General features: G+C 48.3%; 9 protein-coding genes across 9 annotated transcripts; 4 read left to right on the forward strand and 5 right to left on the reverse strand.

The window, feature by feature from the left end:
* Positions 1-2,632: 2,632 nt before the first annotated feature.
* PGRI_050280 (uncharacterized protein) lies at positions 2,633-3,047 on the reverse strand (the record flags this gene model as incomplete). The annotated part of the gene is made up of 2 exons (XM_040792741.1): positions 2,633-2,857; positions 2,910-3,047. 2 exons carry the CDS (start codon positions 3,045-3,047, stop codon positions 2,633-2,635), a joined length of 363 nt encoding a protein of 120 aa, XP_040644708.1.
* Positions 3,048-5,076: 2,029 nt separating this feature from the next.
* On the forward strand, positions 5,077-7,323 carry PGRI_050290 (DUF3433 domain-containing protein; the record flags this gene model as incomplete). Its single annotated transcript, XM_040792742.1, has 1 exon — positions 5,077-7,323. The coding sequence occupies one exon, from the start codon at positions 5,077-5,079 to the stop codon at positions 7,321-7,323; it is 2,247 nt and encodes a 748-aa protein (XP_040644709.1).
* Positions 7,324-8,243: 920 nt separating this feature from the next.
* On the forward strand, positions 8,244-8,834 carry PGRI_050300 (uncharacterized protein; the record flags this gene model as incomplete). The annotated part of the gene is made up of 1 exon (XM_040792743.1): positions 8,244-8,834. The coding sequence occupies one exon, from the start codon at positions 8,244-8,246 to the stop codon at positions 8,832-8,834; it is 591 nt and encodes a 196-aa protein (XP_040644710.1).
* Positions 8,835-9,107: 273 nt separating this feature from the next.
* PGRI_050310 (putative G-patch domain protein) lies at positions 9,108-11,508 on the reverse strand (the record flags this gene model as incomplete). Its single annotated transcript, XM_040792744.1, has 5 exons — positions 9,108-10,421; positions 10,480-10,950; positions 11,023-11,213; positions 11,279-11,351; positions 11,446-11,508. The coding sequence occupies 5 exons, from the start codon at positions 11,506-11,508 to the stop codon at positions 9,108-9,110; spliced, it is 2,112 nt and encodes a 703-aa protein (XP_040644711.1).
* Positions 11,509-13,644: 2,136 nt separating this feature from the next.
* Positions 13,645-15,502, forward strand: PGRI_050320 (glycoside hydrolase family 13 protein; the record flags this gene model as incomplete). Its single annotated transcript, XM_040792745.1, has 3 exons — positions 13,645-14,116; positions 14,168-14,927; positions 14,986-15,502. 3 exons carry the CDS (start codon positions 13,645-13,647, stop codon positions 15,500-15,502), a joined length of 1,749 nt encoding a protein of 582 aa, XP_040644712.1.
* Positions 15,503-15,795: 293 nt separating this feature from the next.
* PGRI_050330 (molybdopterin synthase catalytic subunit) lies at positions 15,796-16,329 on the forward strand (the record flags this gene model as incomplete). The annotated part of the gene is made up of 1 exon (XM_040792746.1): positions 15,796-16,329. The coding sequence occupies one exon, from the start codon at positions 15,796-15,798 to the stop codon at positions 16,327-16,329; it is 534 nt and encodes a 177-aa protein (XP_040644713.1).
* Positions 16,330-16,601: 272 nt separating this feature from the next.
* Positions 16,602-17,683, reverse strand: PGRI_050340 (SCO family protein; the record flags this gene model as incomplete). The annotated part of the gene is made up of 3 exons (XM_040792747.1): positions 16,602-16,723; positions 16,792-17,116; positions 17,210-17,683. The coding sequence occupies 3 exons, from the start codon at positions 17,681-17,683 to the stop codon at positions 16,602-16,604; spliced, it is 921 nt and encodes a 306-aa protein (XP_040644714.1).
* Positions 17,684-18,315: 632 nt separating this feature from the next.
* PGRI_050350 (putative phosphatidylglycerol specific phospholipase C) lies at positions 18,316-19,760 on the reverse strand (the record flags this gene model as incomplete). The annotated part of the gene is made up of 2 exons (XM_040792748.1): positions 18,316-19,119; positions 19,176-19,760. The coding sequence occupies 2 exons, from the start codon at positions 19,758-19,760 to the stop codon at positions 18,316-18,318; spliced, it is 1,389 nt and encodes a 462-aa protein (XP_040644715.1).
* A 703-nt stretch (positions 19,761-20,463) lies between these two features.
* On the reverse strand, positions 20,464-22,044 carry PGRI_050360 (putative FAD binding monooxygenase; the record flags this gene model as incomplete). Its single annotated transcript, XM_040792749.1, has 1 exon — positions 20,464-22,044. The coding sequence occupies one exon, from the start codon at positions 22,042-22,044 to the stop codon at positions 20,464-20,466; it is 1,581 nt and encodes a 526-aa protein (XP_040644716.1).
* Positions 22,045-22,257: the final 213 nt, after the last annotated feature.

A 22,257-nucleotide genomic window follows, 5' to 3' on the forward strand; every position in this document is an offset into this window, starting at 1 on the left:
TTGGGGGAGGATCCGAGTGAGGAGAGAGGTTTAGACATGTGGCCTCAGGCATCAGTCAGATGATCTGCCGTCTTACACTCTCTCTACCATCTACATTACTCTATGATTCCTCTATTGTACTCAATATGAATGTTTGTATTATCTCTTGCCTCCTTCTTTGATTCCCCTTTGAAATTTTGAACGTGAGGCTAAATCATATGCCCGCTGCACGGTTCTCCTCCCCTAGAAGCCGGGGTTCTGTTAGCGCAAAGCTGCGCTGCCTGCTCATTCGCTCTACCCGTTTGAAGTGCCGCCTCGAGACAAATTGCCAAGCCGGAGCGTCGGAGTAATTATGGGCGCTGACTGGGACAATTTCGAGCTTCTTGATACACATGGTCATTGGCCATGTCCCCTGGTTATTTTGCCAACTTCTTGAATCCTTATTCCTATAAAGGAAACAAGACTTTTCCTCTGCCGTGTTTGAATGGGACCTGTTTTGCTACCAACCGAGTATGGGATTCATAATTTTCTAATTAAGGTGTTTCGAGGGACAAGGTGTGTGTACATGGTTGAAACCTCATCTTGGTGAAACGAGATCTGCATTTCTGAAATTCATCGGTATGACATCCAGCCGCGACATGTTGCAATCTACTCCGTATCAAAAGACCACCCTTCAAACATAGCTCGCAATCTCACCAGCCATTCTCTGATCCACTATCGCGGCACAGCACTTTCTGCTTTCAGCCAGGAGATTTGGCCCCAGAAAACGCTTGGACCTGAAATCTGGACTCTATCATCGTTGGAGGCCCACAGTCCCACATCGTTTTAACATGAAACCAGTATCCACCTCAAAGGTTTAGCCAAATTCTCGAACTTCACTCAATTTGCCAGAGACCAGATCTCAGATAAGGTTGATCGCATTTGGTTACGGCTGATGTTCTCATCTTAGTTCAGGGTACCGCACAGGCTCTTCCCAAACGCAGTGTCTCTAAGTCATTAAGCTTAAGCTTGTGATCTTGCGGGCCAATAGCCTTCAATAGGGTTTCACTACCGCGTCACAATTGTGGGACCACTTACAACCCGGACACACCACTACACCATTTACCCTCTAAGGGACTTCTTGTTGGGATGAAGGAAACGTCTACCAATGATGATGTTCAACAATGCTCTGGATAGAGAATGGAAGTCTTTTACGGATTTCCCCGATTCTAGCCAATCCTTTTTCGTGATCTATAATGGCGTTAAGAACCGTACAAATGCCACTATGGGAATGTGCTGTTACACTTATTGGTAGAGTTGCACGACTTTCTTGGACCTGGGTGCATGCATCTGCTTATTCGCCAAAGCCATCAACGCTCTGCTCATATTCCAAATGTGCGGCTGACTATCTCCAAGGGTTGGCTAAGCTATCATACATTATATAATGTGTCAGATTCTCTACGTTCATCTTATATCCTAATGATGATCAAATCTAGTCACCCGGAGAAATTGAAGCTTCATGGGTTGTACTGTATCTGCGTAACCCATCATGTGAATCACGGCAAGGGACCGGATAGTTGGGCGTATAACTAGCTATTGTTCCCGGATTCTCCGAAATTATATAAACTTGATGCAAGCCTTGGATCAAGCGTAAGTTAGCTGTATCAACACTTTACGAGCCAGAAAACTGATCTGAAAAACTGCTCCAAAGCCATCTGTCTAGACTACCTGTGAAAACGAACATACCGTATAAACTTCCTCCCCGTCTGCCAGAAGATGCGCTGTCTATGGAGATTTTTCAGTTGGCCAAAACGGCAGAAACCCGAGGACGAGGGTCAACAGTTGCAGACTTTTGACAGAGTAACACTACTCCAGTCATTGGAGGGCCCTCGGCTCAGTGAACTTCAGAATGGTCGTCCGACATCTGGTTTTCAAGAGCGCTATGTTAGATTCGGAATAGGAGGTGCTGGCAATATGCGCAAGTCCTGCTTCCTTTTCCTGGGCATCCCTGCTCTCAAGTCTACTAGATTTACTCTTACTAACATGACATATATGAACAGAGTACTTTCCCATAATGGACGAGAACTAAGAATAAGTTCGCACTGAATGATGTTTAGATTTGGCATCCACCTGTTCTACCTAAGCCATCGGTCGTGGGGACTGGCTATCGATGACACTGCTTTGATGTAGATTCGAAGTCATCATTAAGGTACGGAAGGTTACAACACGTCCCTGGAAAGATTGACTCGTATTCTGGGTTCAGCTGCCTCGGCCTAACAGCATACAACAGAATAAACATCAAATCCAGGTCAATCATGCTGGAGATGTGTTCGTTAATGTCTCGATATAAGTAGCGTTTGCAGGCTATATTGTCATTTTGCGTCGATATTTGGGCAATGCCATCGATCAGCCATGCTGCACTGAATGGTAAAATTGCTCGACATAGAATATCAAGCACCGGCACAATGTTGTTGTCGCTATGACCAATGCCTCGTCTTGTGCTGAAGGTGAAGGGTAAAATCTCTGGAATTCAATCTATATGAAGCATGGTATTTGTACCCTGTAACAAATACCAAGCTGCTCAGTCTGTGGCAAACAGGTCAACTTTGCCTTTTCCTTGGTAGAAGGGTGACTTCCGAGCTAGGCAGTACGCTCAGACACTCTCCTCGGGAACCTAGTCTTCGTAAATAGGCTCTTTGAGAAGGTGGTAGCAGTTCCTGACGGGGAGGTCTTCTATGTCACAGTGAGAACATTGAGTCTTGTTGACATACTGAGGCTCTTTCTCGCGCTGTACTTCCCCCCATCCATCAACTGATTTCCGCTTAGGTGGAGCGTGCTTGCGACCTTTCTTCTCTGTGTTGTCACTATCCATGCAGATCGGAATTTGGGTTGGTTTCTCCTGCAAGTTCAATTGAATTTAAGGCCTTCATCAAATACAGAGCTTCACTAACTACGCCATCAAGGGTGACATACACAGCAACAGTGCTGCTCGGAGCAACGGGGTCTTGCTTATTTGAGGACCATGAAATTGGTGCTCTACCGTAGTAGAAAATGTATGACTCGGTCGATTCGTCGTCTTCACAGTCCATATGAGAAGCGCCCAAGGGGGAACACCTCGTCCCGCACCTGACCACCATGCAAATAGACCCTCGTACTATATGGGTTTGGAGAAGACCTCAGCTTTGCCGGTTAATTCGAGGGTATCGCTGAGGAGCTAGTAATATTTATTAGCAGTCCTCTGTTCAAAAAGATCTCATCCTCATACATACTCCTATACTCGCTGAGATACCCTATATAGCGTGATCGATTAATGTTGGGTAGTAAATGGATATATTTTTAATGCTCATCCATTTTGGTGCTCCCTTTGAGTGGATGTATATGTAGCCGATGCGGAGAGAGGAAAAGTGGGAAATTTGATAGAAAATGCCGAGCACTTGCTACCGTGAAGGTATCATATAACTTTATGAGAGCAAGGAAAAGGCCTCACAAAGAAATGGCTACTAGAAATGAGACATGGAAAGCTCCCCAAAAAGGAGTCAAACGAGAGGCAAACGACAGCTAAGACAAATTTTCCGTTCAGCGCGGCACCATATCAAGTACTAAGCTCTGCTCGCAACGCACGATTTGGTTATGCAGGCAGCCACGAGATGCATGATCAAAACTTACTTGTCCTGGTGCGAGGCTGACGCTGCCAAGAAGAACCATTTAGCTGCAAATAGGGCTCGATGAGAGAATACAATACTCCGTATGGAAGACTTCATTGACTTGTTCAAACAGAATCGTGGAAACATATGGTTGTACGGATTTGAGCCAGACTACTTTCAAAACCAGCGCGTAATAACAAACGGAACGATATGTATGCTGATCTCTCTGCTTCACGACTCTCCACCCCCTTGGTACAATAGTCCATGGCGGGCGTTATCCATGTTAGTTTCTGTTGGCTTTTGTATCCGTAGTAGCCGACCTAGAAGCCAGAGATATTCATGCAAGTAATGTTAGATATGCGTATCCCAAACACTGTCTGATGAAAGACAATTGCCCTCGATCATATGTTTCATGCTCTCCTAGGTACAGCCTTATGTTTTCATGTGATGTTCCGCAAACCGCGAAGCCCTAGTTCCAGCCACTTATACCACCAGCAAGGGAGAAAAACAATTGCAACACCACACTGCATTATTGAACTGCGACCATTGAAATTTTCTGAACGTACCCTGCTTTCAGATTGCGTATAGTAGCTATCTAGGGTAGCAATTTTTGGCAATTATTGCATTGGGGCTCCAGCGTGGAACTTGTAAGGGGATGCGAGGTAGAGTCCAGATTGTGACAATGTAGTTCCGAGGGGCCGAACAAGAACGAACATACTGTATACTTAAGATGGTTACCATGGAGATTATTATTGAATTTAGAACATTGAAACTCAAGATGATCTGGTGTGAGACCTAGTGAGACCTGAGGAGACGAGAAAAGGGCCAAGCTTTAGGGTATGGACGCGCTGGTGATCGGGCCGCGAAACAACGCAACCATCTCCATAATTGTTTCTTGAATTTTGATTCGATATAATTTTAGGTATGATATATCAAATTAATAGTGTCTGACTTGACAATCCCTAATTTAATTCATCCCTATTGGCTTATCGAGTGCAAATCTCAGTGTGGTGGCTGGGGAGGCTGGGAGGCGTCGGCCCAGCACTATGACAGACAAAATCTCGCTGGGCAGCTATTGCTGGTCCTCAAAAAAATCCCTTCGCATCTCAAGGGTGAGGTCGAGGAATGCTTCTGGATTAATTACCGTTCCGCGTGGGATCAATATCCGCATTCCTGGCCCAGCATGACGGACCCGATGAGAAACTTCAGCCTGCGCAACGTTAACAGTACGTGCATATAAGAATCCCCGCCCCGCTGCCTTTTCAATTAAAATAATTGCACAGCTTTTCAAAGACTCAAGTCAACTGACCCTTATATAGCAAGTAAACCGCAACTTGCCCGAACAGAGTCTCAACAATCTGCGGCTGCATCTGACGACTACTATTCATTCTCAGATAGAGCTCTCTCTAGTACTGAGAGTCTAGCAACTATTATGCAATTCAGGACTCCAGACTCACACGTACCATCACCCGCCATGTCACAAACACAGATTGCCCAAGAAGATGTCGAGTCTCAACGCCCACCAACATCCAGCACAGTCCGGTTCGCAGGAGACAGACCATCCAACATCAGTCCAACTCCCCCATCTGATGTGTCACGATCAGAGGGAACTTCTCGGAGATCCCCCAATGATTATCCAGGGCCTGTCCCGACACCGGGCGTAGATGATACCCCCTACGTCCGGTTTGCAATCGACCAAATCACCCAGGATAGAGCTCAAGGGCTCCAAAGAAACGACTCTATTTCCACTACAACAACAAGTGACTATCCAGCCGATAGGCTGGTATGGGATGAAGGGCTCGGTTATTTCACCCGCACACGCACCCCCATTCGACATGACACGCCGCCTGCGCGACCACCATACACATCTCCTTCACCACAGGCTTTACCCCAAAGGCCGGCCTCAGTAGACCCTGAGTCTTTCATGGCCGTTGATGCACCGGAGCAGAGCTTGTTGTATCCCCCTTTAGATTACTTGCCTCTTGTTCTTCGGCCGTGGGCTTTGGGGTTGATGATATTTTGCTGTCTGGTCATGATGGCGGCTATAATCTTTTGCAATGTTTGGTCGCGTGGTGAGGAGGGATTATGGAACTACGCGCGTCAAGGTGGCTCTAGGTATTTTGTACTTCAGTTCCTGCCACAGATTGCTGCCGCACCCATCATCATCTGGTCATTCGTCGTTCAAGCTGCGGTATATCGCATAGCACCTTTTTCTATGATGTCCTCTGAGCGTCAGCAAGGCCTGGTAATGCACCGTCTGCCTATCCTCTCGAAAAACTTCGTCTTTCCTGACTTCTCCCATTTTCGACATGGTGAAGCCTTGTTTGGAATCTCTCTGTTCACAATTTGGCTATCAAACTTCTTCGCCATTCCTCTTCTCAGCTGTCTCTTCCAAGCAAAGTACTACATCATTGACGGACAGGGTGTCTGGAGATGGGCTTCGGTTCAATCTGTGGGCTGGACATTGGTTGGATTGTATGGTGTTTTGACACTAGGCCTGATCATGCTTTTTGTTCGTTTCGTTAGTGGCTGGTCTGGCTTGATGTGGGATCCCGTCAGCCTCGCAGATTTGATCTCGATCATTCAGCGGTCCAACATCCTCCACGACTTTGAGCACTCCGAGACAGTCCCCTCAGTGCGGGAATCACTTGATCCCCGCATCCTTCGACTGGGCTACTGGAAACTCTCAAGCAAGACCGAGATATTCTACGGAATTGGTGAAGTAGATGCTCCCGTGCGCACCCCATCTCTTCACCAAACCAGCAAAATCAGAGAGAAGCAGCCACATGGACTTGCCAAGGTCTGCTTTGACATTGAGCACAATGGTGCATTCGCGAATGACTCAAACGATAACCACCTCCATTCGCCATCTTCCCGGTACCGCTGGACACCTTGGTTCCTGCGCAAAATCTCAGTATTTATATGGATTATCATTGTCTTCGCCCTCTTCATCGCTTTCGTCACCGTTAGCTTTGTCAACGATGCCATCGAGGGCGGCTTCCCTCCCAAGCTTCCAACGCTTCCATCGACAAGTGCATTCTCCTCCTCCAACTTCTTATACAGCTTCCTTCCCGCCATAATTGGGAACGTCCTTTTCCTCGCCTGGCAACCCGTCGATGTATACTTCCGAGCTCTCCAACCATATGCCGAACTCTCATCCGAGAGCGGCGCATCCGCCGAACAAAGCCTTCTCCTGTCCTACCCATCCTCCTACCCAATCCAAGTCACTATCCAGGCCATCATCAACCGCCACTTCAAAGTGGCCTGGATTTCCCTCACGAGCCTGCTCTCCCTCGCCATCCCAATTCTCGCCGGCGGCGTCTTCATTGCCCTCTGGTACCCCTCTCACGACGACATCCGCATCTCAGCCTTTTTGCCCGCATTCTACGCTTTGATTGGCGTCTGTGGTCTATACGCCTTGTCTTTCGTGGCAATCTGGCCGGGTCGTAGTCGCCATCTTCCACACGATATCTCCACCTTGGCTGATCTGATGAGCTATATTTATCAGTCCCCTCTTCTATCTGATAAGATCCTGCGCGAGCCGAGGAGCAAGACTGACCTCGTCACTCGTCTTATTATTGCACCTCCCTCTGAGCGCCAGCTACCTTCGTACGGCTTTGGCATTTATGTCGGGCGTGACGGTAAGGAGCATCTTGGTATCGACCGCTTCCACCGACCCGGGCGCGGTGATATGCTTATCACAACTGGCAATACGAAATGATTTGCTTGACGACCTTTTTGATTGCATTTCTGCGATTTTTTTATGATTTACATTTTTACGAGCACAGTATATTGATGATCGTTTGGAAGCGCACTGAATTATGAACATATGAAAATGATTTTGGAATGTTTTTGATCGATTTCGGTTTGGGTTATTTTATTCTGACAGTTGCATTCTCGGCGTTTTTTTGTATACTTTATACACTTCCGATTCAGTATCCTGGATCGGCGTTTGGTTTTGCTGATACATAGAAGATAATTCGTTCAATGACAGCCTATATCTACAGTCTCCGTTTTGAATCAATCGCGCGAGGACAGAATGTCAGCCAAAATGTCTCGAGCTTCTGTTATGAGAAATAAATGTAAGAACATTTATCATAGGATTGGCTGATAGCTAATTTCCATCCTATACTCGACCTTCCGCACTATACTATCGCAATTGCTATGTATTAGGCTTGTTGAATGAGATATCCGAGTCAGCCGGTTGTCTAGCCCTAAGAGCTCTGATTAACACTCGGCCTCATCTATGAGGTAGCCATTAGTCGCTTCGTACATCCTAGAATCAGAAGTTTTTGCTGTCATTTGATAGCACTGTTGTTCCACATAATTATGAGTCAAATGTCCACCAAGTCGTCATATCAAGGCAGCTTTGGAAGCTTCTCGGTGAAAACCAGGTCACGTGTAAGGGGATCTGCAATGTCTTCTCCGCACTGATTTGCTTCAGTAGCAACAGAACAACTACACCCACATAATTGCAGTGTTCTTTGAGTTATTCCCGAAGAACCTATATCCAACCACCCAGTCCCATTTGACTGTGCAACTTGCGCTCCTTCGGCATCTTTTTCCTTTTCCAGCCCATCCAGCTCTACCCTTACCTTCGGACTCACACGATCCTCATTCTCACACACACCGCGCATAACAATGGTCTCGCTATTTGGCTGGGGCTCAAGCCCAAAACCCGAGTCGAGCCAGGTCACACCAGAAGAAAAGCCAACACCCGAACCCACAACTCCAGCACCACCAGCACAAACACAATTAGCACAACCAGCCTCTCCTCAAACAAACACAAACCTCAAACTCTTCTTCGGAGGAATGACTTTCTTCGCGCTTTCGGTATTAGTCACACGTCGCGCTTTCCATAAGAAACGCATTGCGTGCATCCCGCCTTTCTACACAAGCTCGGTATACCACCAGCCCCACTCGAACTCCGCGGGCGATGCGTTCGAGGCTCTGAATCTGGCTACTCTGAATGTGATCTCATTTGGACTGATGGCTGGCGGTGCGGTTGGGTATGCGCTGAATATTAATGGGCTTGAGGATATGCGGAGATTCGTGCGAAATGGGTTGCAGGGTGGTAGCGATACGCCTGTGAAGAGTGATGAGGAGCTTGAGGAGGAAGTTAGTCAGTGGGTTTCGAAGATCCTTGGTGATAAGTTTGAGAAGCAGTTGGAAAAGGAGAAGATGAAGAGGGGACTCGGTGAGGATAAGGCGAGTCAGGACAAGGCGAACTGAACTGAAGGGACTTGTCAAAATACTTACACATACCAACTACACCCTACTCATGATTTGATACCAGCTGTACATTACATTGTCTATTTACTGAGCATAGTTTACCGATTACAATGGAAATCATGTAGTCATAAAGAAATTCATTATCATTATTCTTACATGTACTCGGCCACCCAGTTGTGGCACACAACGTTATCAGCATATCCCCCCCCCCTCACTCTCACTTCATATCCCCTTCACCCCACCCTAATCGTACATTCAACCGTCCTGAGTTAATCAGGAACGGTCCAGATCCTCGTAGCGCTGGCGGGCGACGCTCTTGGTCTTCTCCAGGAATTCGTCGTAGCGATTCCTGGTCTTCCGACCAGCCTCCTCAACTGCGTCGCCCAGCCGACCCCCCTGGGCACCCAGGCCTACACCCTGGGCATAGATTTCAGTAGGAATCGGCTGGGTCACGCCGGTTCCTTGGGCACCAAGGCCAGATCCTTCAGACCAGCCCATCTTGGTGAGAAGAGTAGCACCGATCGAGGTTGTCTGCGCGGGGGTCTCTTCCTCCTCCTCTGCTACGGAGGGTCTCCGGCGGGGATTGGAATCATCACCGAGCGCCTTGCGACGCTCCTTTGCTCGGTCGCGGTATTCTGGGCGCGCCTGTGCGATACCAGCCAGTCTGAGCTGGTTCTCGCCGAATTTGACCGCCTCTTTCTTAGTCAGTTGTTCTCGGTGGTATTCACTCAGGCGGTCGTGGGTGAGGAGCTTTGCGGGTGTATCAAGCTGGGCTAAGCACAAGACGCACCCGATTCGCTTGAGGTCTGCGAAGGATCGAGCGGACGGTGGGATGGAATACTCCCGTTCAATTTTGTCACGATACTCGTCCTTGCTGCCTTCATAATTCGGAGTATGCACTGGGATGACACCAAGCATCATCATAAAGCAGACGCCCCATTGTCTCGCTTTGACATCCTTCAGATTTTTCTTGTGGAGTTCACTTTCTCGCTCGTGTAGGTCGAGTTGTTCTGCGGACGTAAAACCCTCCCGTGTGCACAAGAGGCAGGCGAGCCTTTTGTAATCTGCAAATGATGGGGCCGGTCGATCGGCCGTTTCAATGGCCGCTTCAGTAGCCGTTTTAATCGCCGGAGTTGCTGAGCTCGAGCCCTCCGCGGGGTTTCCAGCACCATCTCTGTTGATCCCATGAAGCTCTGCGTGGCGGTTACTCCAGAATTTCAGCTGGGTTGGCATTGCAAGTTTCTTGGCATTCGTGCCGGTGGTGGCATCAACTTTTCTTTTTTTGCCTTTATCGGAGTCCTTCGTGCCCTTGGATTTGGCGTCTCCATGGTTAGAAATTGTCTTGTTAGTAGCGGTATCGTCTTCCACGGTTGACAGCTTGAGTTCCGTCACGTATGCTCCGTTATCCCAATACATCAACTGCAGCGAGGGGTTATTGGACGCGCTGAATGTGTAGTAGCTAGGTCCAGACGAGGGGTTCATAACTGGAACGAACACTCCACCGTGGATGTAAGTGACGAACGCCGGCTTCGAGGAGATAGTGAATTTGTCTAAAGACTTGAACCGCGTCATCGCAGCTTGTGCATCCTGAAAAGCCAAACGTTAGACATGAAAACAATATAAAAGATGAACAAAATGAGCTTACATTGACTCCAGCAAATTCTGCGAATCCGTAACGCCAGCTTGCGTGGGTTGCGCGATCACGTACAAGGAGCACGCGACGGAGAGAGCCTTCGCGCGCTCCCAGGCTGCTGTTACCAGTCGTTGAGGCTACCTTCGATCCCTTCTTTTGATGATCAGGGGCGCTATCATTGTTGCCAGATGGCCGGTAGAGTTTAGAAACTCCTTTTGCAAGCAGCTCCTCCGTAACAGACGCCTCCAGACCGCGAATTAGGAGGAACTGGGAAGGTTGGTTCTCAGGAGATGCATCGTTGTCACCATTGTTGACTATCTTGGGAGGCGGAACGCCAGGTGGGCCAGTATCGAAAATCATGTCTGCTTGGATGGTTAGAGATGGGAAGAGGATAAGATGAGAGATGGGGAAGGTGTACGCACCAGGTTGTGGGGTACTGCATTTGAAACAATGTGTACGTGAGGAGAAGTTGAGAGCAAAACACTGTGTTTGTTTGTCAGCGCAGAACAATCGGTATTAGGTTGAAAGTCCCCCGGGGTCACCGCGTTGACTTACCTTCTCGCAGTTCCAGTCACTTGCACCTTTTCCACGACCTCGGTCTTCCCTCTCACGACTGTAACCAATGCGCACGTTAGTTGAACTCTCGTTGGGACCATACAAGTATATGGAAGGGTAGTTGCTTTCGACAAATGCGCGTGATGCCTCGATAGTTGAAAATCGCAAGAAGCCTCGTCGCCGTGACACCTCTATTGAAGAACATATCAGGTTAGAACGATGCACTTTCTTCCAAACTAGCTGATGTTTCACTTACTCGTCTGTCGATCACGAATGACCCGAATATCTTCTAGGCCGTCGGCATGATAGGCACTGAGTTCAGCTGAGATCTATTGTATGGTCACATTGTCAGCATTTGTTCTCGGCAAGGCAGATATTGAGCTGCATGAGACCTCTCATGCAGGCATGATTTCAATCACTCACATCCTTTTCTGTCATGTTCACTGGAAGTCCATCCATCATGACTTCTCGGCTGACCTGTCCCATATTGGACTGGCGACTTCGATTTCGATTGCCGCTTTCGCTTCGATAGCCCTCTCGGTCGCGGTCTCTGTATGTGTTTCTGCCTCTATGAGAAGACGATTGCGAGTTCCGACGGCGATAATCATCAAGATCATTGCTTCGGTAGCTTTGTCCAGATTCTCGGTCTCTGGAGTACTCGAGTCTGTCATCGGCTGCTAGTCTTCCATAAGGCGAACGTGCACGACCTTTATTCATGAATTCAAATAAAGTTAGACACATTTCAAACTGGAGGAATTGTCCCGTGACGAATATGTCTCCGGGGACATACCCCATTGACGTGCGGGGAGAAGCTTACCTGGCGAGCGAGATCGCGATCGATCATCATACATGCGGCCATCGCGATCATCACGATTGCGCGAAGGAAAGGGACGACGAGCTGAGCTCGAAGGAAATTTATCACGATAAGGAGGCGCCATTGTTGATGATTCAAGAGAAACATTCAAAAGAGGAGGTGTTGGTAAGAAGACATCTACAACGAGGGAAGAATCTCCAACATCAATAGCTACGATAACGATAACGGATGGGGGACACTCGGATATTCTCTATTCCGGTGATTCTTCCGATATCACATATAGGGTGGATCTATCCCGGAGGTGATGAGACTCCGTATTAATGTTATTCCAGAGCTTAGGGTTATTCCGGTGGCATGGTCCCTGGACTAAGGATGACATGCTCAATCAGAATGATATCTGAGAAGACTAGTAAAGTCTAAAGATGAAAGACTACTGAAATACATTACCAGGCCGTTTATACGGCCGACTATTCTTTTATATTGTAAACTAACAAGTACGAACATGAAGCTTTCAGCACCGTACAACCCCATATATTTCCGCTTTTTGAGGTGGTCAAATGTATAGTGCAAAAGCCTCTTATCATTATTGCGCGAAGTTAATAGGCGACTACCTAAGCTAAGCCCGAACAAGATTCATCACGATAAGTAGGCGCCATAGTTCATCATTTAAAGAGAGGTATCTAACAGAGGAGGTATTGGTAAGAAGGCATCATCTATAAATGAAGTATTTCCGAGATCAATAGCTACAATAATAACAAAGGATGGGGGTAACTCGGATCTCCTCTAATCCGGTGGTTCTTCCGATATCACATCTAGGGCTATTCTCTCCAGGAGGTGATTCCACTTAGGATTAAGACTATTTCAGCTTCCAATGTTACTCCGGCTCTTAGGGTTATTCGGGTAGCGTGACCGGAGTGTCCGAGGAATACTTGTCAGGAATAGCAAACATTCTCCATGGCTTTGGACAACGTATACATGTATACTTTATATACTTTGTATACTTTGTATACACTCTGTACATATTCACGCTAAGCAAATGCAGTTGAACAAGTGAGCCGGAACCATTCCCTGAGCCATTCCCTCTCCTATCAACGCAAGTTTTCAAGGAATGGGTTTCGAGCATATAAAACTATCGGTACCGCGATTTCACATCGGCTAACAACATCCCGCACTAGTGCTAAGTGGAGACTCGCTTAGTACTGAATTCAAATCAATTCGAATGCAACAAAATATATTACTGGCACATATGTTTAACCGATCCATGGATATATAAATTGTAGATAATGGATATGATCTACATCCATGTACCGATATTAAACTGTGTCAATATTGCATTGCGTCAGCATACAGGGCAACAGTCAGTCAATGCGGAACTCGTACTCCTATTATATGTTGAACAATGTAGTTAGTATATATGGTCTATTTAAATTGATATAAAAAAAAATACCCCAACTTGGTCCGCCAAGAACCCCTCCCGCCTAGTTGCATCATTGTTCTACCCGTTACGGAGAACATATCATCCATGTGGAGACGATCCACATAGATCGTTGCTTCTGATTCAATATATCCACCCAAGCTGCATTCCAACCACCTTGGCAATGATCTCGGGCCGACATATCAATCGCTGAGAGTACCGATGATTCTCCGCATCTGCCCCGCGGTGGGATGACCATGAGCGATTGGCCCTGCTCCAAATGTCTTTAAACAGTTTTCACAACATATATAGGTAGTGGTATTCCAGATTCCTAGATTTTCTTTCTCTTTTCATCTCAAAATATCTTAAACTCTCTAGTTTCCAGCAAACCACCATGGCGACCCCAGGAAATACAAACCACCGCGCCTGGTGGAAAGAAAGCTCCGTGTACCAGATCTGGCCTGCATCCTTCAAGGATTCAAATAACGATGGTATCGGTGACATCCCCGGCATCATCTCCGAGCTGGACTACATCAAGAATCTCGCCGTCGATATCGTCTGGCTGTGTCCATCGTACAAATCACCCCAGGTGGACATGGGCTATGATATCTCCGACTACTACAACATCGCCGATGAGTATGGCACAGTTGAAGATGTCGAGAAGTTGATTGCCGGCTGCCACCAGCGCGGTCTGAAACTCTTGATGGACCTAGTCGTCAACCACACCAGTGACCAGCATGAATGGTTCAAGCAGTCGCGTAGCTCCAAAGATAATGAGTACCGTAACTGGTATATCTGGAAGCCGGCCAAATACGATGAGCAGGGCAATCGCCGCCCTCCCAACAACTGGGTTTCTCATTTCCAGGGTATGTGTTTCTATTCTGGTTGATCATATCCATCTAATGAAGACTCTCTAGGAAGCGCCTGGCAATGGGATGAGCAGACCCAAGAATACTATCTGCACCTATACGCGGTCGAGCAACCCGATCTCAACTGGGAACACCCACCCGTCCGCAAGGCTGTGCACGATATCATGCGATTCTGGCTCGACAAAGGCTGCGACGGGTTCCGTATGGATGTGATCAACTTCATTAGCAAGGAACAGAGCTTCCCCGACGCACCTATCAAGGACCCACGCACTCCCTGGCAGTGGGGAGACAAGTGGTACGCCAATGGCCCGCGCTTGCATGAATATCTCCAGGGTCTTGGTAAGATTCTCCAGGAGTATGATGCCTTCAGTGTGGGTGAGATGCCGTTCGTGACCGACGAGAAAGAGGTGCTCCGTGCTGTGCAGTTTGACCGCAATGAAATCAATATGATCTTCAATTTCGAACATGTTGATATTGACCATGGCAAATATGACAAATTCGAGCCTGGCAGCTGGAAGCTCACTGACTTGAAGGACTTCTTTGAGCGTTGGCAGACTTTCATGTACGACAATGATGGCTGGAATGCACTCTACTGGGAGAACCATGATCAGCCACGTTCTATTGATCGTTATACAAATGCCAGTGAAGAGCATCGACTGGTCGCATCTAAGATGTTGGCTACTGCCCTAGCGTTGCAGGCTGGTACTCCATTTGTCTACCAAGGACAAGAGCTGGGAACCAGGAATGTGCCCAAATCGTGGGGCATTGAAGAATACAAAGACATCGATTGTCTGAATCACTGGAAGAGGTAATTCTACTCTATTGGTGGGACTAGTGGATGTTGGCTGACTATATGTGTCCTATAGAATCCCAAAGGACGACACCGCTGCCCAAGCAATTGCTCTCCAAGAATATCAGAAGAAGTCACGCGACAACGGTCGCACTCCAGTCCAGTGGTCAGCTGCCGAGAATGCCGGTTTCACCGGACCTGGCGTGAAGCCCTGGATGTCTATCAACACCGATTATGTGCGGGTCAACGCCGAAGCGGAAGTCAAGGATCCCAACTCAACATATCATTACTGGGCGACTGTGCTAAAACTTCGCAAGAAGTACCTCGATGTCTTTGTGTATGGCAATTTCACACTTTTGGATAAACCAAGCCAAGAGGTCTTTGCGTATATTCGCCAATACGGCGATCAGAAGATCCTGGTTGTGTGTCACTGGACAGAGAAGACCCTGGAATGGGATGCGGCCAGCAACGGTATCACTGGCGTGAAGCAAGTCTTGCTCAACACTTATGAAGGTGTTGAGTTGGCTTCTCAGCGGTTCTCCGGTGAAAAGTGGTCACTTCGGCCGTACGAGGCTGTTGTCTTGCTGCTCTGATATATATATGCGATCTGTAGTTGACCACACAACACTTCCTCCATAAATTGTACCTAGACTGGTTTCTACAATGAAAAGAAATGAATATAAACCAAGCACATATATATTAGTATAGTCGATTTATAGAACCAAAATAAATCCATAGTCCTCGAGGCTATCAACTCCCCAGATCGGGGTGCTCTTATCCACCGATCCCCGCAGCAGATAAGCATCGAGGGGCGCGAGTCACCCGCGGACAACTCCAAGTCCCCAACATTCGAATCCAATTCCCTCAAAAACCTCAATCAAACAAAATGTCCTCAGAAACTCCACTCCCAGCTCATCTCGACCCAAAAACCTACCCACGCACACACCACAATCCAACCCAAAATATCCACATAACACTAACCTACGAAACCCTCGACGCAAACACCTACCTATCGCAAACTTCATCCCCAGCAGCAGGCGCCAACATCCTCTTCCTCGGCACAACACGCGATACCTTCGAAGGCCGCTCCGTCTCGCAGCTCAGTTACACAGCCTACCCGCCTCTGGCGCTGAAGACCCTAGCGGGGATCGCCGAGGCCGCTGTGAAGACGCATGGGCTTGAGGGCGTGAGTATTGCGCACAGACTCGGGACTGTGCCGATTGGAGAGGCTTCTATTGTTATTGCTGTTAGTGCGGGACATCGTGGTGCGGCGTGGAGGGCGGGCGAGGAGGTGCTTGAGGCTTGTAAGGAGAAGGCGGAGATTTGGAAGAGGGAGGAGTTTGTTGATGGGGGGATGGAGTGGAGGGCTAATGCGGATCGGGATGCTGAGGGGAGGGCTTTGGGGACTGGGGCTGTTTAGGGATGTGTTTTAGGTGGTTTGGTGATTGTGGCTGGTTGGTGGTTTTTCTGAGTTGTGTTTCTGGGTAATGCTGATGGGATCTTATAGGTTATCAGAACAGAATTGGTTCCCCGGGCCTCTATATTTGTTTCGATCCAATTCGGTCGGGACACGAGTATACGAACATAAGCATGAAAAAGGAGCATTTGGAATAGTTCCGGCAAGAGTAGGGTATTCAGATATTCGAATGACTATATTGTACAATTTCCATACATACACCTGGCGCAAGACACTTACTCCGTCTTGAGTGGCTTTCCCTCCCGCTTCCAGTCATTGATGTGCTCCAGGATGACCTTGGATGCAGACTCGGGGGTATCCTGGCGGCCGATACACTCAACGAAGTCATTGTCGGGGTCTAGGATAAACGGTTAGCATACTGAAACTAGATACCCAGGTTATAGCGTCTTATCCGCCCGCACTTACCCATCAGGTAGAAGTAGATACTGTGATCCACGAGGTAGTCCTCGCCGGGCTTCACATCCTTGGGAGTACTGAAGTACACACGGTACTGCTTGCAGACGTGCTTGACCTGCTCGTATGTGCCAGTCAAGCCGACGATGCCGGTGTGGAACTCCTTCAGGTACTCGCGCAGCACCTCGGGTGTATCACGGACGGGATCGCAGGTGATGAAAACGGGCATGAAGAGCTTCTCATCTCCGGTAGCCGCCTTGACCTTCTCGATGATCTCGGCCATCTTGTCCAGCTCATCAGGGCAGATATCGGGGCAGTGAGTGAAGCCGAAGTAGACCTGTAGAAACGAAGCGAAATTGTGTCAGCAAACAACCGTTCCGGCATATTAAATCCACTGATCCTCTTCTGTTCCATTGTCCGGGTAACTCACGAAGCTGTATTTGCCCTTCAGGTCCTCCGCTGTAAACTCGTTCCCATCAAGATCCTTCAAGACGAACGGACCGCCAACCTTGGGCTTGCCAACTCCCTTGCTCATCTCTGTCATGCGCTTGCGCTCAAGACGGGCCTTCTCAACCCGGAAGTAGAGCATCATACCGGCACCGGTCAGCACGAAGAGCAATGCGGCCTTCCACGAGAATGGGCCGGTCGAGTTGCGCTGGCGCATCTGGCCCATTGTCTTAGGGCCTGCGCGGAAGGCAGAAGTTGAGAAGTTGTTCTGTGTGGAGATCATGGTGCGCATGGGTTGGTTGCATCGTGGGCGCTGTGCTTGAGTGTAGGCTCGGCATTGTGATGCGGTGTTCTTTCGGAGGAGAGGGACGATGCGTTGTGTTGAGGCGGATTCGATGGCAATAGTGCGGGTGGCTCGGGTCAAGAGACCACTTGCCAATCTCATAGGAGAAGCCATTATACTTGTTGCGAAGCTGTGGTTAGAACGGAGGGAAGGTTACTTGCCAGCTGCCAACGGGCGGAATTCGAGAATCTCCAGATCGACACCCCAATTAAGTTTAGTGCGTCTGCCTCAGGCGCCAATTTCCACGAAGTATACAGATTTGCTCTCTCTTTCTTCAAGTTATTTCCTTTGCTTGGTAAAATACATTGAAAACTACAATTAATTGAAAACGCAATAGAAGATTAAGACAATCACTCACATATCAAGGATTCATGCCATATATTCCACCTAGATGTCCCACTAAAGCTTCAACTAACCTAACCTTGCAGGTTATATATAGAAAAGCGTTGTGCTCTTCACTATGCTCTACACTTTTTAGCAAATTATTCAAAAGATGTTCAAGGACATATAACACATCTTTTTAAAGACATTGAAAAGAGAGAAAAGAGAGAAAAAATTGAAACTAGTATTTTAATTCTATCATCTCGAACTAACTGGGAATTCACTCAACAAGCCAAAAGCTAGTAGGAAAACCCTAAGAAGGCTGCAAAATCTGCAGTGCATATATCGTCGTAAACTCTAGACTCCCATCTGACAAGAAATGGAGTCCAACCATTCATCTATACTACCATCTGTAGAACAAATTCTCAAACATCATTAGGGAACACGTGAGGGTTCTTGAGGGTCTTGGGAGTATCGCGCAACTTCTGGCCAATGAGATGATCAAAGGCAGGCGAGTGCTCGACACGAGGACTCATATCCTTAAGATCCCACAAGTACCCAAGAGTCTTGAGCACCGAGGTAGCACTGTATGCGGAAGACTCGCCAGTAGCGGGATCGGTACCGTATCCCTCAACGTGACCCTTGGGAGTATAAGGAGACAGCAACCAGGTAGGAATACGACCACCGAGACGATCAAAGCTGAAGGTGTACTGGCTGCCATCATATCCCTTCTCGGTGTAGGTCTTGTCGTCGGGGCGGACGGCAAGAGGGGGCGCGACGTGATCGAAGAATCCACCTGTCTCATCAAAGGTGACAAGAAGAAGGGTCTTGTCCCATTGAGGGCCGGTGCGGACGGCATCGTAGATCTGCTTCAGGAGGACCTCGCCGTAGGAGACGTTGCCGGAGGGGTGCATGGAGTTGGTGTTCAGACCGCAGCAGGATGGGTTGATGTAGGAGAGCTGGGGTAGAATGCCTAGGTAGGCGTCTTGGTAGAAGTTCTCGAGGGGAACGACGTTCTTCTTGGCGTTTTTGGCGGTCCAGTCGAAGAACATGGAATCGGGCAGGAAGGCACCGTTGGTGCCGTCGTAGTTGAGCCATGAGATGCCCTTCTCTGAGGCAGCTTCGAAGATGCTGGTGGTCTGGATGGCGGAGACTTCGAAGTCGTTGTCGTTCTTGCCGTGGCCATCGGTGACACCTGCGACTGCGCAGAGACGGTTGGGGTTAGTGGGCTGGTTGTTGGTTAGTTTGATATATTTGGCTAGTTTGTAACATGGACGGTACTTACACCAGGGACACAGGAGTGCCAGTTGTTGAAGGTCGTGAACTCATCAACCATGTCAACGATGGTGGGGATTTGTTCCTCGGAGTAGTATCCCATGACCTCGTCCACTGCTCGCTGGGCAGAGATCTTGGGGTACTTGAGCATATGGCGGTTGACAAAGCCTGACAAGTTGGCGGTCAAAGAGCCATTGGCAATGGCTTCATTGTTAGGGCTATACTGGCCGTAGAGCTCGAAGTTGGTACCAGTGAGCGAGTGATCAGGGTCATTGAGAACTGAGTCGTAGTTCTTGTGCTGGGTGGGCCACTTCTTGCTCTGGGGGTTGCTGACATCCTCCAGGTTATAGAAAGGGCCATTGTTAACAACATTGTCCAACCCCTTCTTCTTCACACCACCCAGGATGTTGTCGAACCCGCGATTTTCCAGAAGAATCCAGACGACGTTCTCAATCTTATCCTTGAGGTTGGCAATAGACTCCTTTGAGCCAGACTTGTAACCAAAGGGCTCGCTTGAGGGCTTGGACTTGTCTATGGCCGCGCCCACGGCAGCGCCGGACAGACCAAGCAAGGAGATGAGAGCGGTGGTCTTCATCGTGCCAGTAAATGATGTGGTAAAGAGAGTACTGAAGCGAGGATGAAGATCACTTCCTTGGTTATTGCAAGGCTTTTATATCTCGCTCCCTGCATAATATGTGCATCGGCAGTGATGTTTGGTTGGGAAATATATCGGCCGACAATAAATGCCATGGCAAATGAAAAGCTTCCGTCTCTGCCACATGTTCAGTCTGAGAGCTTTGCACGGCCTGTCAGTGGTAAGCGAGCTCAGGAAGGCCAGGATGGAGTGGAGTTGGAACTACTCGGATGCATCCCGATGATGGTCATAGCTAATTCGCATTGTACAGATTGGATGCAAAGACGGAAAGATTCTCAAGGGAAGTATAGTGTGGGTCCCATATACATCCACCTCCATGGTTAGCCCCGCAGGTACACCAATCAAATTATCCACTAATGCACTTTAATATATGCCAAGGCACCAATCATACTTCATCCTTTTCGCATGCTTTGAATTGCCAATGAATATGAAGACTATGTGGCTTTCACACGCAGGCTTATCTTAAAGTACCTGTCGGAATAGTCGGAGCGAGAAAAGACAAATCTCCTAAATAGGAAATGAACGGGGAAATAAGACATCCATTTGACACTGCACGTGGTATAACAATGATAGCATAACGATTGAAATTGGGAAATGAAAATTTAGTGGAGAGATCCCAGATTTAAGCGGCCTTATCCTATACCTACATGTAGGTGAATCCTCGAGTAGCGAAGTACTCCTCCAACCCCTCAACGGACGGATCCTCGAAAATGTCTGCAATATACTGATCAGGTCGCAGCAAGTAGACAGCATTCCTAATCAGTCCAGCTTTGCTGTATTGGTCGTGCCAGGGAAAGACGAAGACTTTCACACCCGTCTTCTGGGCCCACTGTTCGAATTGCGGGGACTCTCCGTAGATATGGAGCTGCCAGCAAATATCTCGCAGGGTGGAAAAATTGTCCACCTGGTTGATTTCGACCCACGGGAGACGATCGCCAGGCTGCACGGTCCCTTCGCCAGTCCGGCAGAGACGGCTACCCCGGTAGTTGCAAATAAGCTGAGAACCGCCTCGGAAAATTCTAGTCCGCGCAAAATTGAATTTCAAAAGCAGTGGCACAAGATACGGGATCAGCCAATGTCGAAGAAGGTATGGGAAGAATCCTTTTGATGTCAACGTCGTAAAACCTGTGTCGGTAGACTTGACTATCATCATGGCGAAGGAGCGGCGTTCGGATTCATATGAATCCAACAGTTGGTGTTGTGCTTCTTCGGTCATGTTTGTCTGTTTGAGGACTGTCGCTAACTTCCACGCTAGGTTGATCGAATCCATAATTCCGGTGTTCATGCCCTGCCCGCCAACTGGGCTGTGAATGTGAGCTGCATCCCCAACAAGAAACGCCCGATTGCTGCGGAATTTGTCGGCTACACGGTGGTGGCAACGGTATGTGGAGAACCAGTTGACCATTGTAATGTCGATATCCATCGCTTGCATAATTTTTGGTTGAATATCTTCGAACGTGATGCGGTGCTCATGCTCTGGTGATTCACGACTGTCGCCGTCATCGTTATCCGGGGTCATGATACCAACCAATCGTGCATGGCCTGCCTCGTCGTAGGGGATTAGCAGGTTGAAAGTCTCATCGGTGAACACCAGGTTCCCTTCGCCATTGAAGAACTTGTCGCTTTTGCCTTCGATGTCAGCGATGTAGAAGAGCGGTTTGTATGTTTCGCCTTCGAATCTGGCACCAATCCCGCGACGAACAGCCGAATGAGCTCCATCACAGCCGACTATGTATGAGGCCTCATGTGTAGTTGAGATCCCGTCTTTCTCGCGGAACAGGGTAGCAGTGATGCTTGATCCGTGGTCCACAAAGCCTTGCAATTTTGCTCCTCGTTCGACATGGATTCCGAAGTCATTCAGTCGTTTTTCTAGCATTCTTTCATGGTCGTCTTGTGGTACATTCAGCATGAAGGGGTATGGAGTCAAATCGCGGCCAAATTCTCCTAGCGCAAGGCGTGCTTTGTGCTGTTTACCAATCCAGAGATTTGTCGCCGGTAGCTTGTACCCGAGTGCGAGCAAGTCTTCGGCTAATCCAAGCTGTCGATACAGCTCTACTATGCGAGCATGAACAACTATCGCTCTTGATTCTTTCGCCGGAGCCTCTGCCTGGTCGAAAATGTGGACATTGATGCCTTGATGATGAAGCCACAGAGCAAGGACAAGGCCAGTCGGGCCTGCGCCAACAATAATAACATCCGTTTCTGGTTTCATCTTTCGAATCATCTTCCGAGTCAGGGTATGTAGGTGGAATTAATGTACGGAGTATTAAGGGAAGGATATTGTGAGCAGAAGACGATTGCAGGTAGGAAATTGGTGATCATATATCCAAAATGTGCACCAAGCGGAACCGACTTTAAATAAAAATTTACCCACCAGATACCATCGCCCGGAAAACAAATTTACCCCAAAAAGCCAACGTTGACCCTCGCTGTTCGG

This window comes from Penicillium griseofulvum (assembly GCF_001561935.1).
Source record: "Penicillium griseofulvum strain PG3 chromosome Unknown contig_84, whole genome shotgun sequence".
NCBI classification, from domain to species: domain Eukaryota; kingdom Fungi; phylum Ascomycota; class Eurotiomycetes; order Eurotiales; family Aspergillaceae; genus Penicillium; species Penicillium griseofulvum.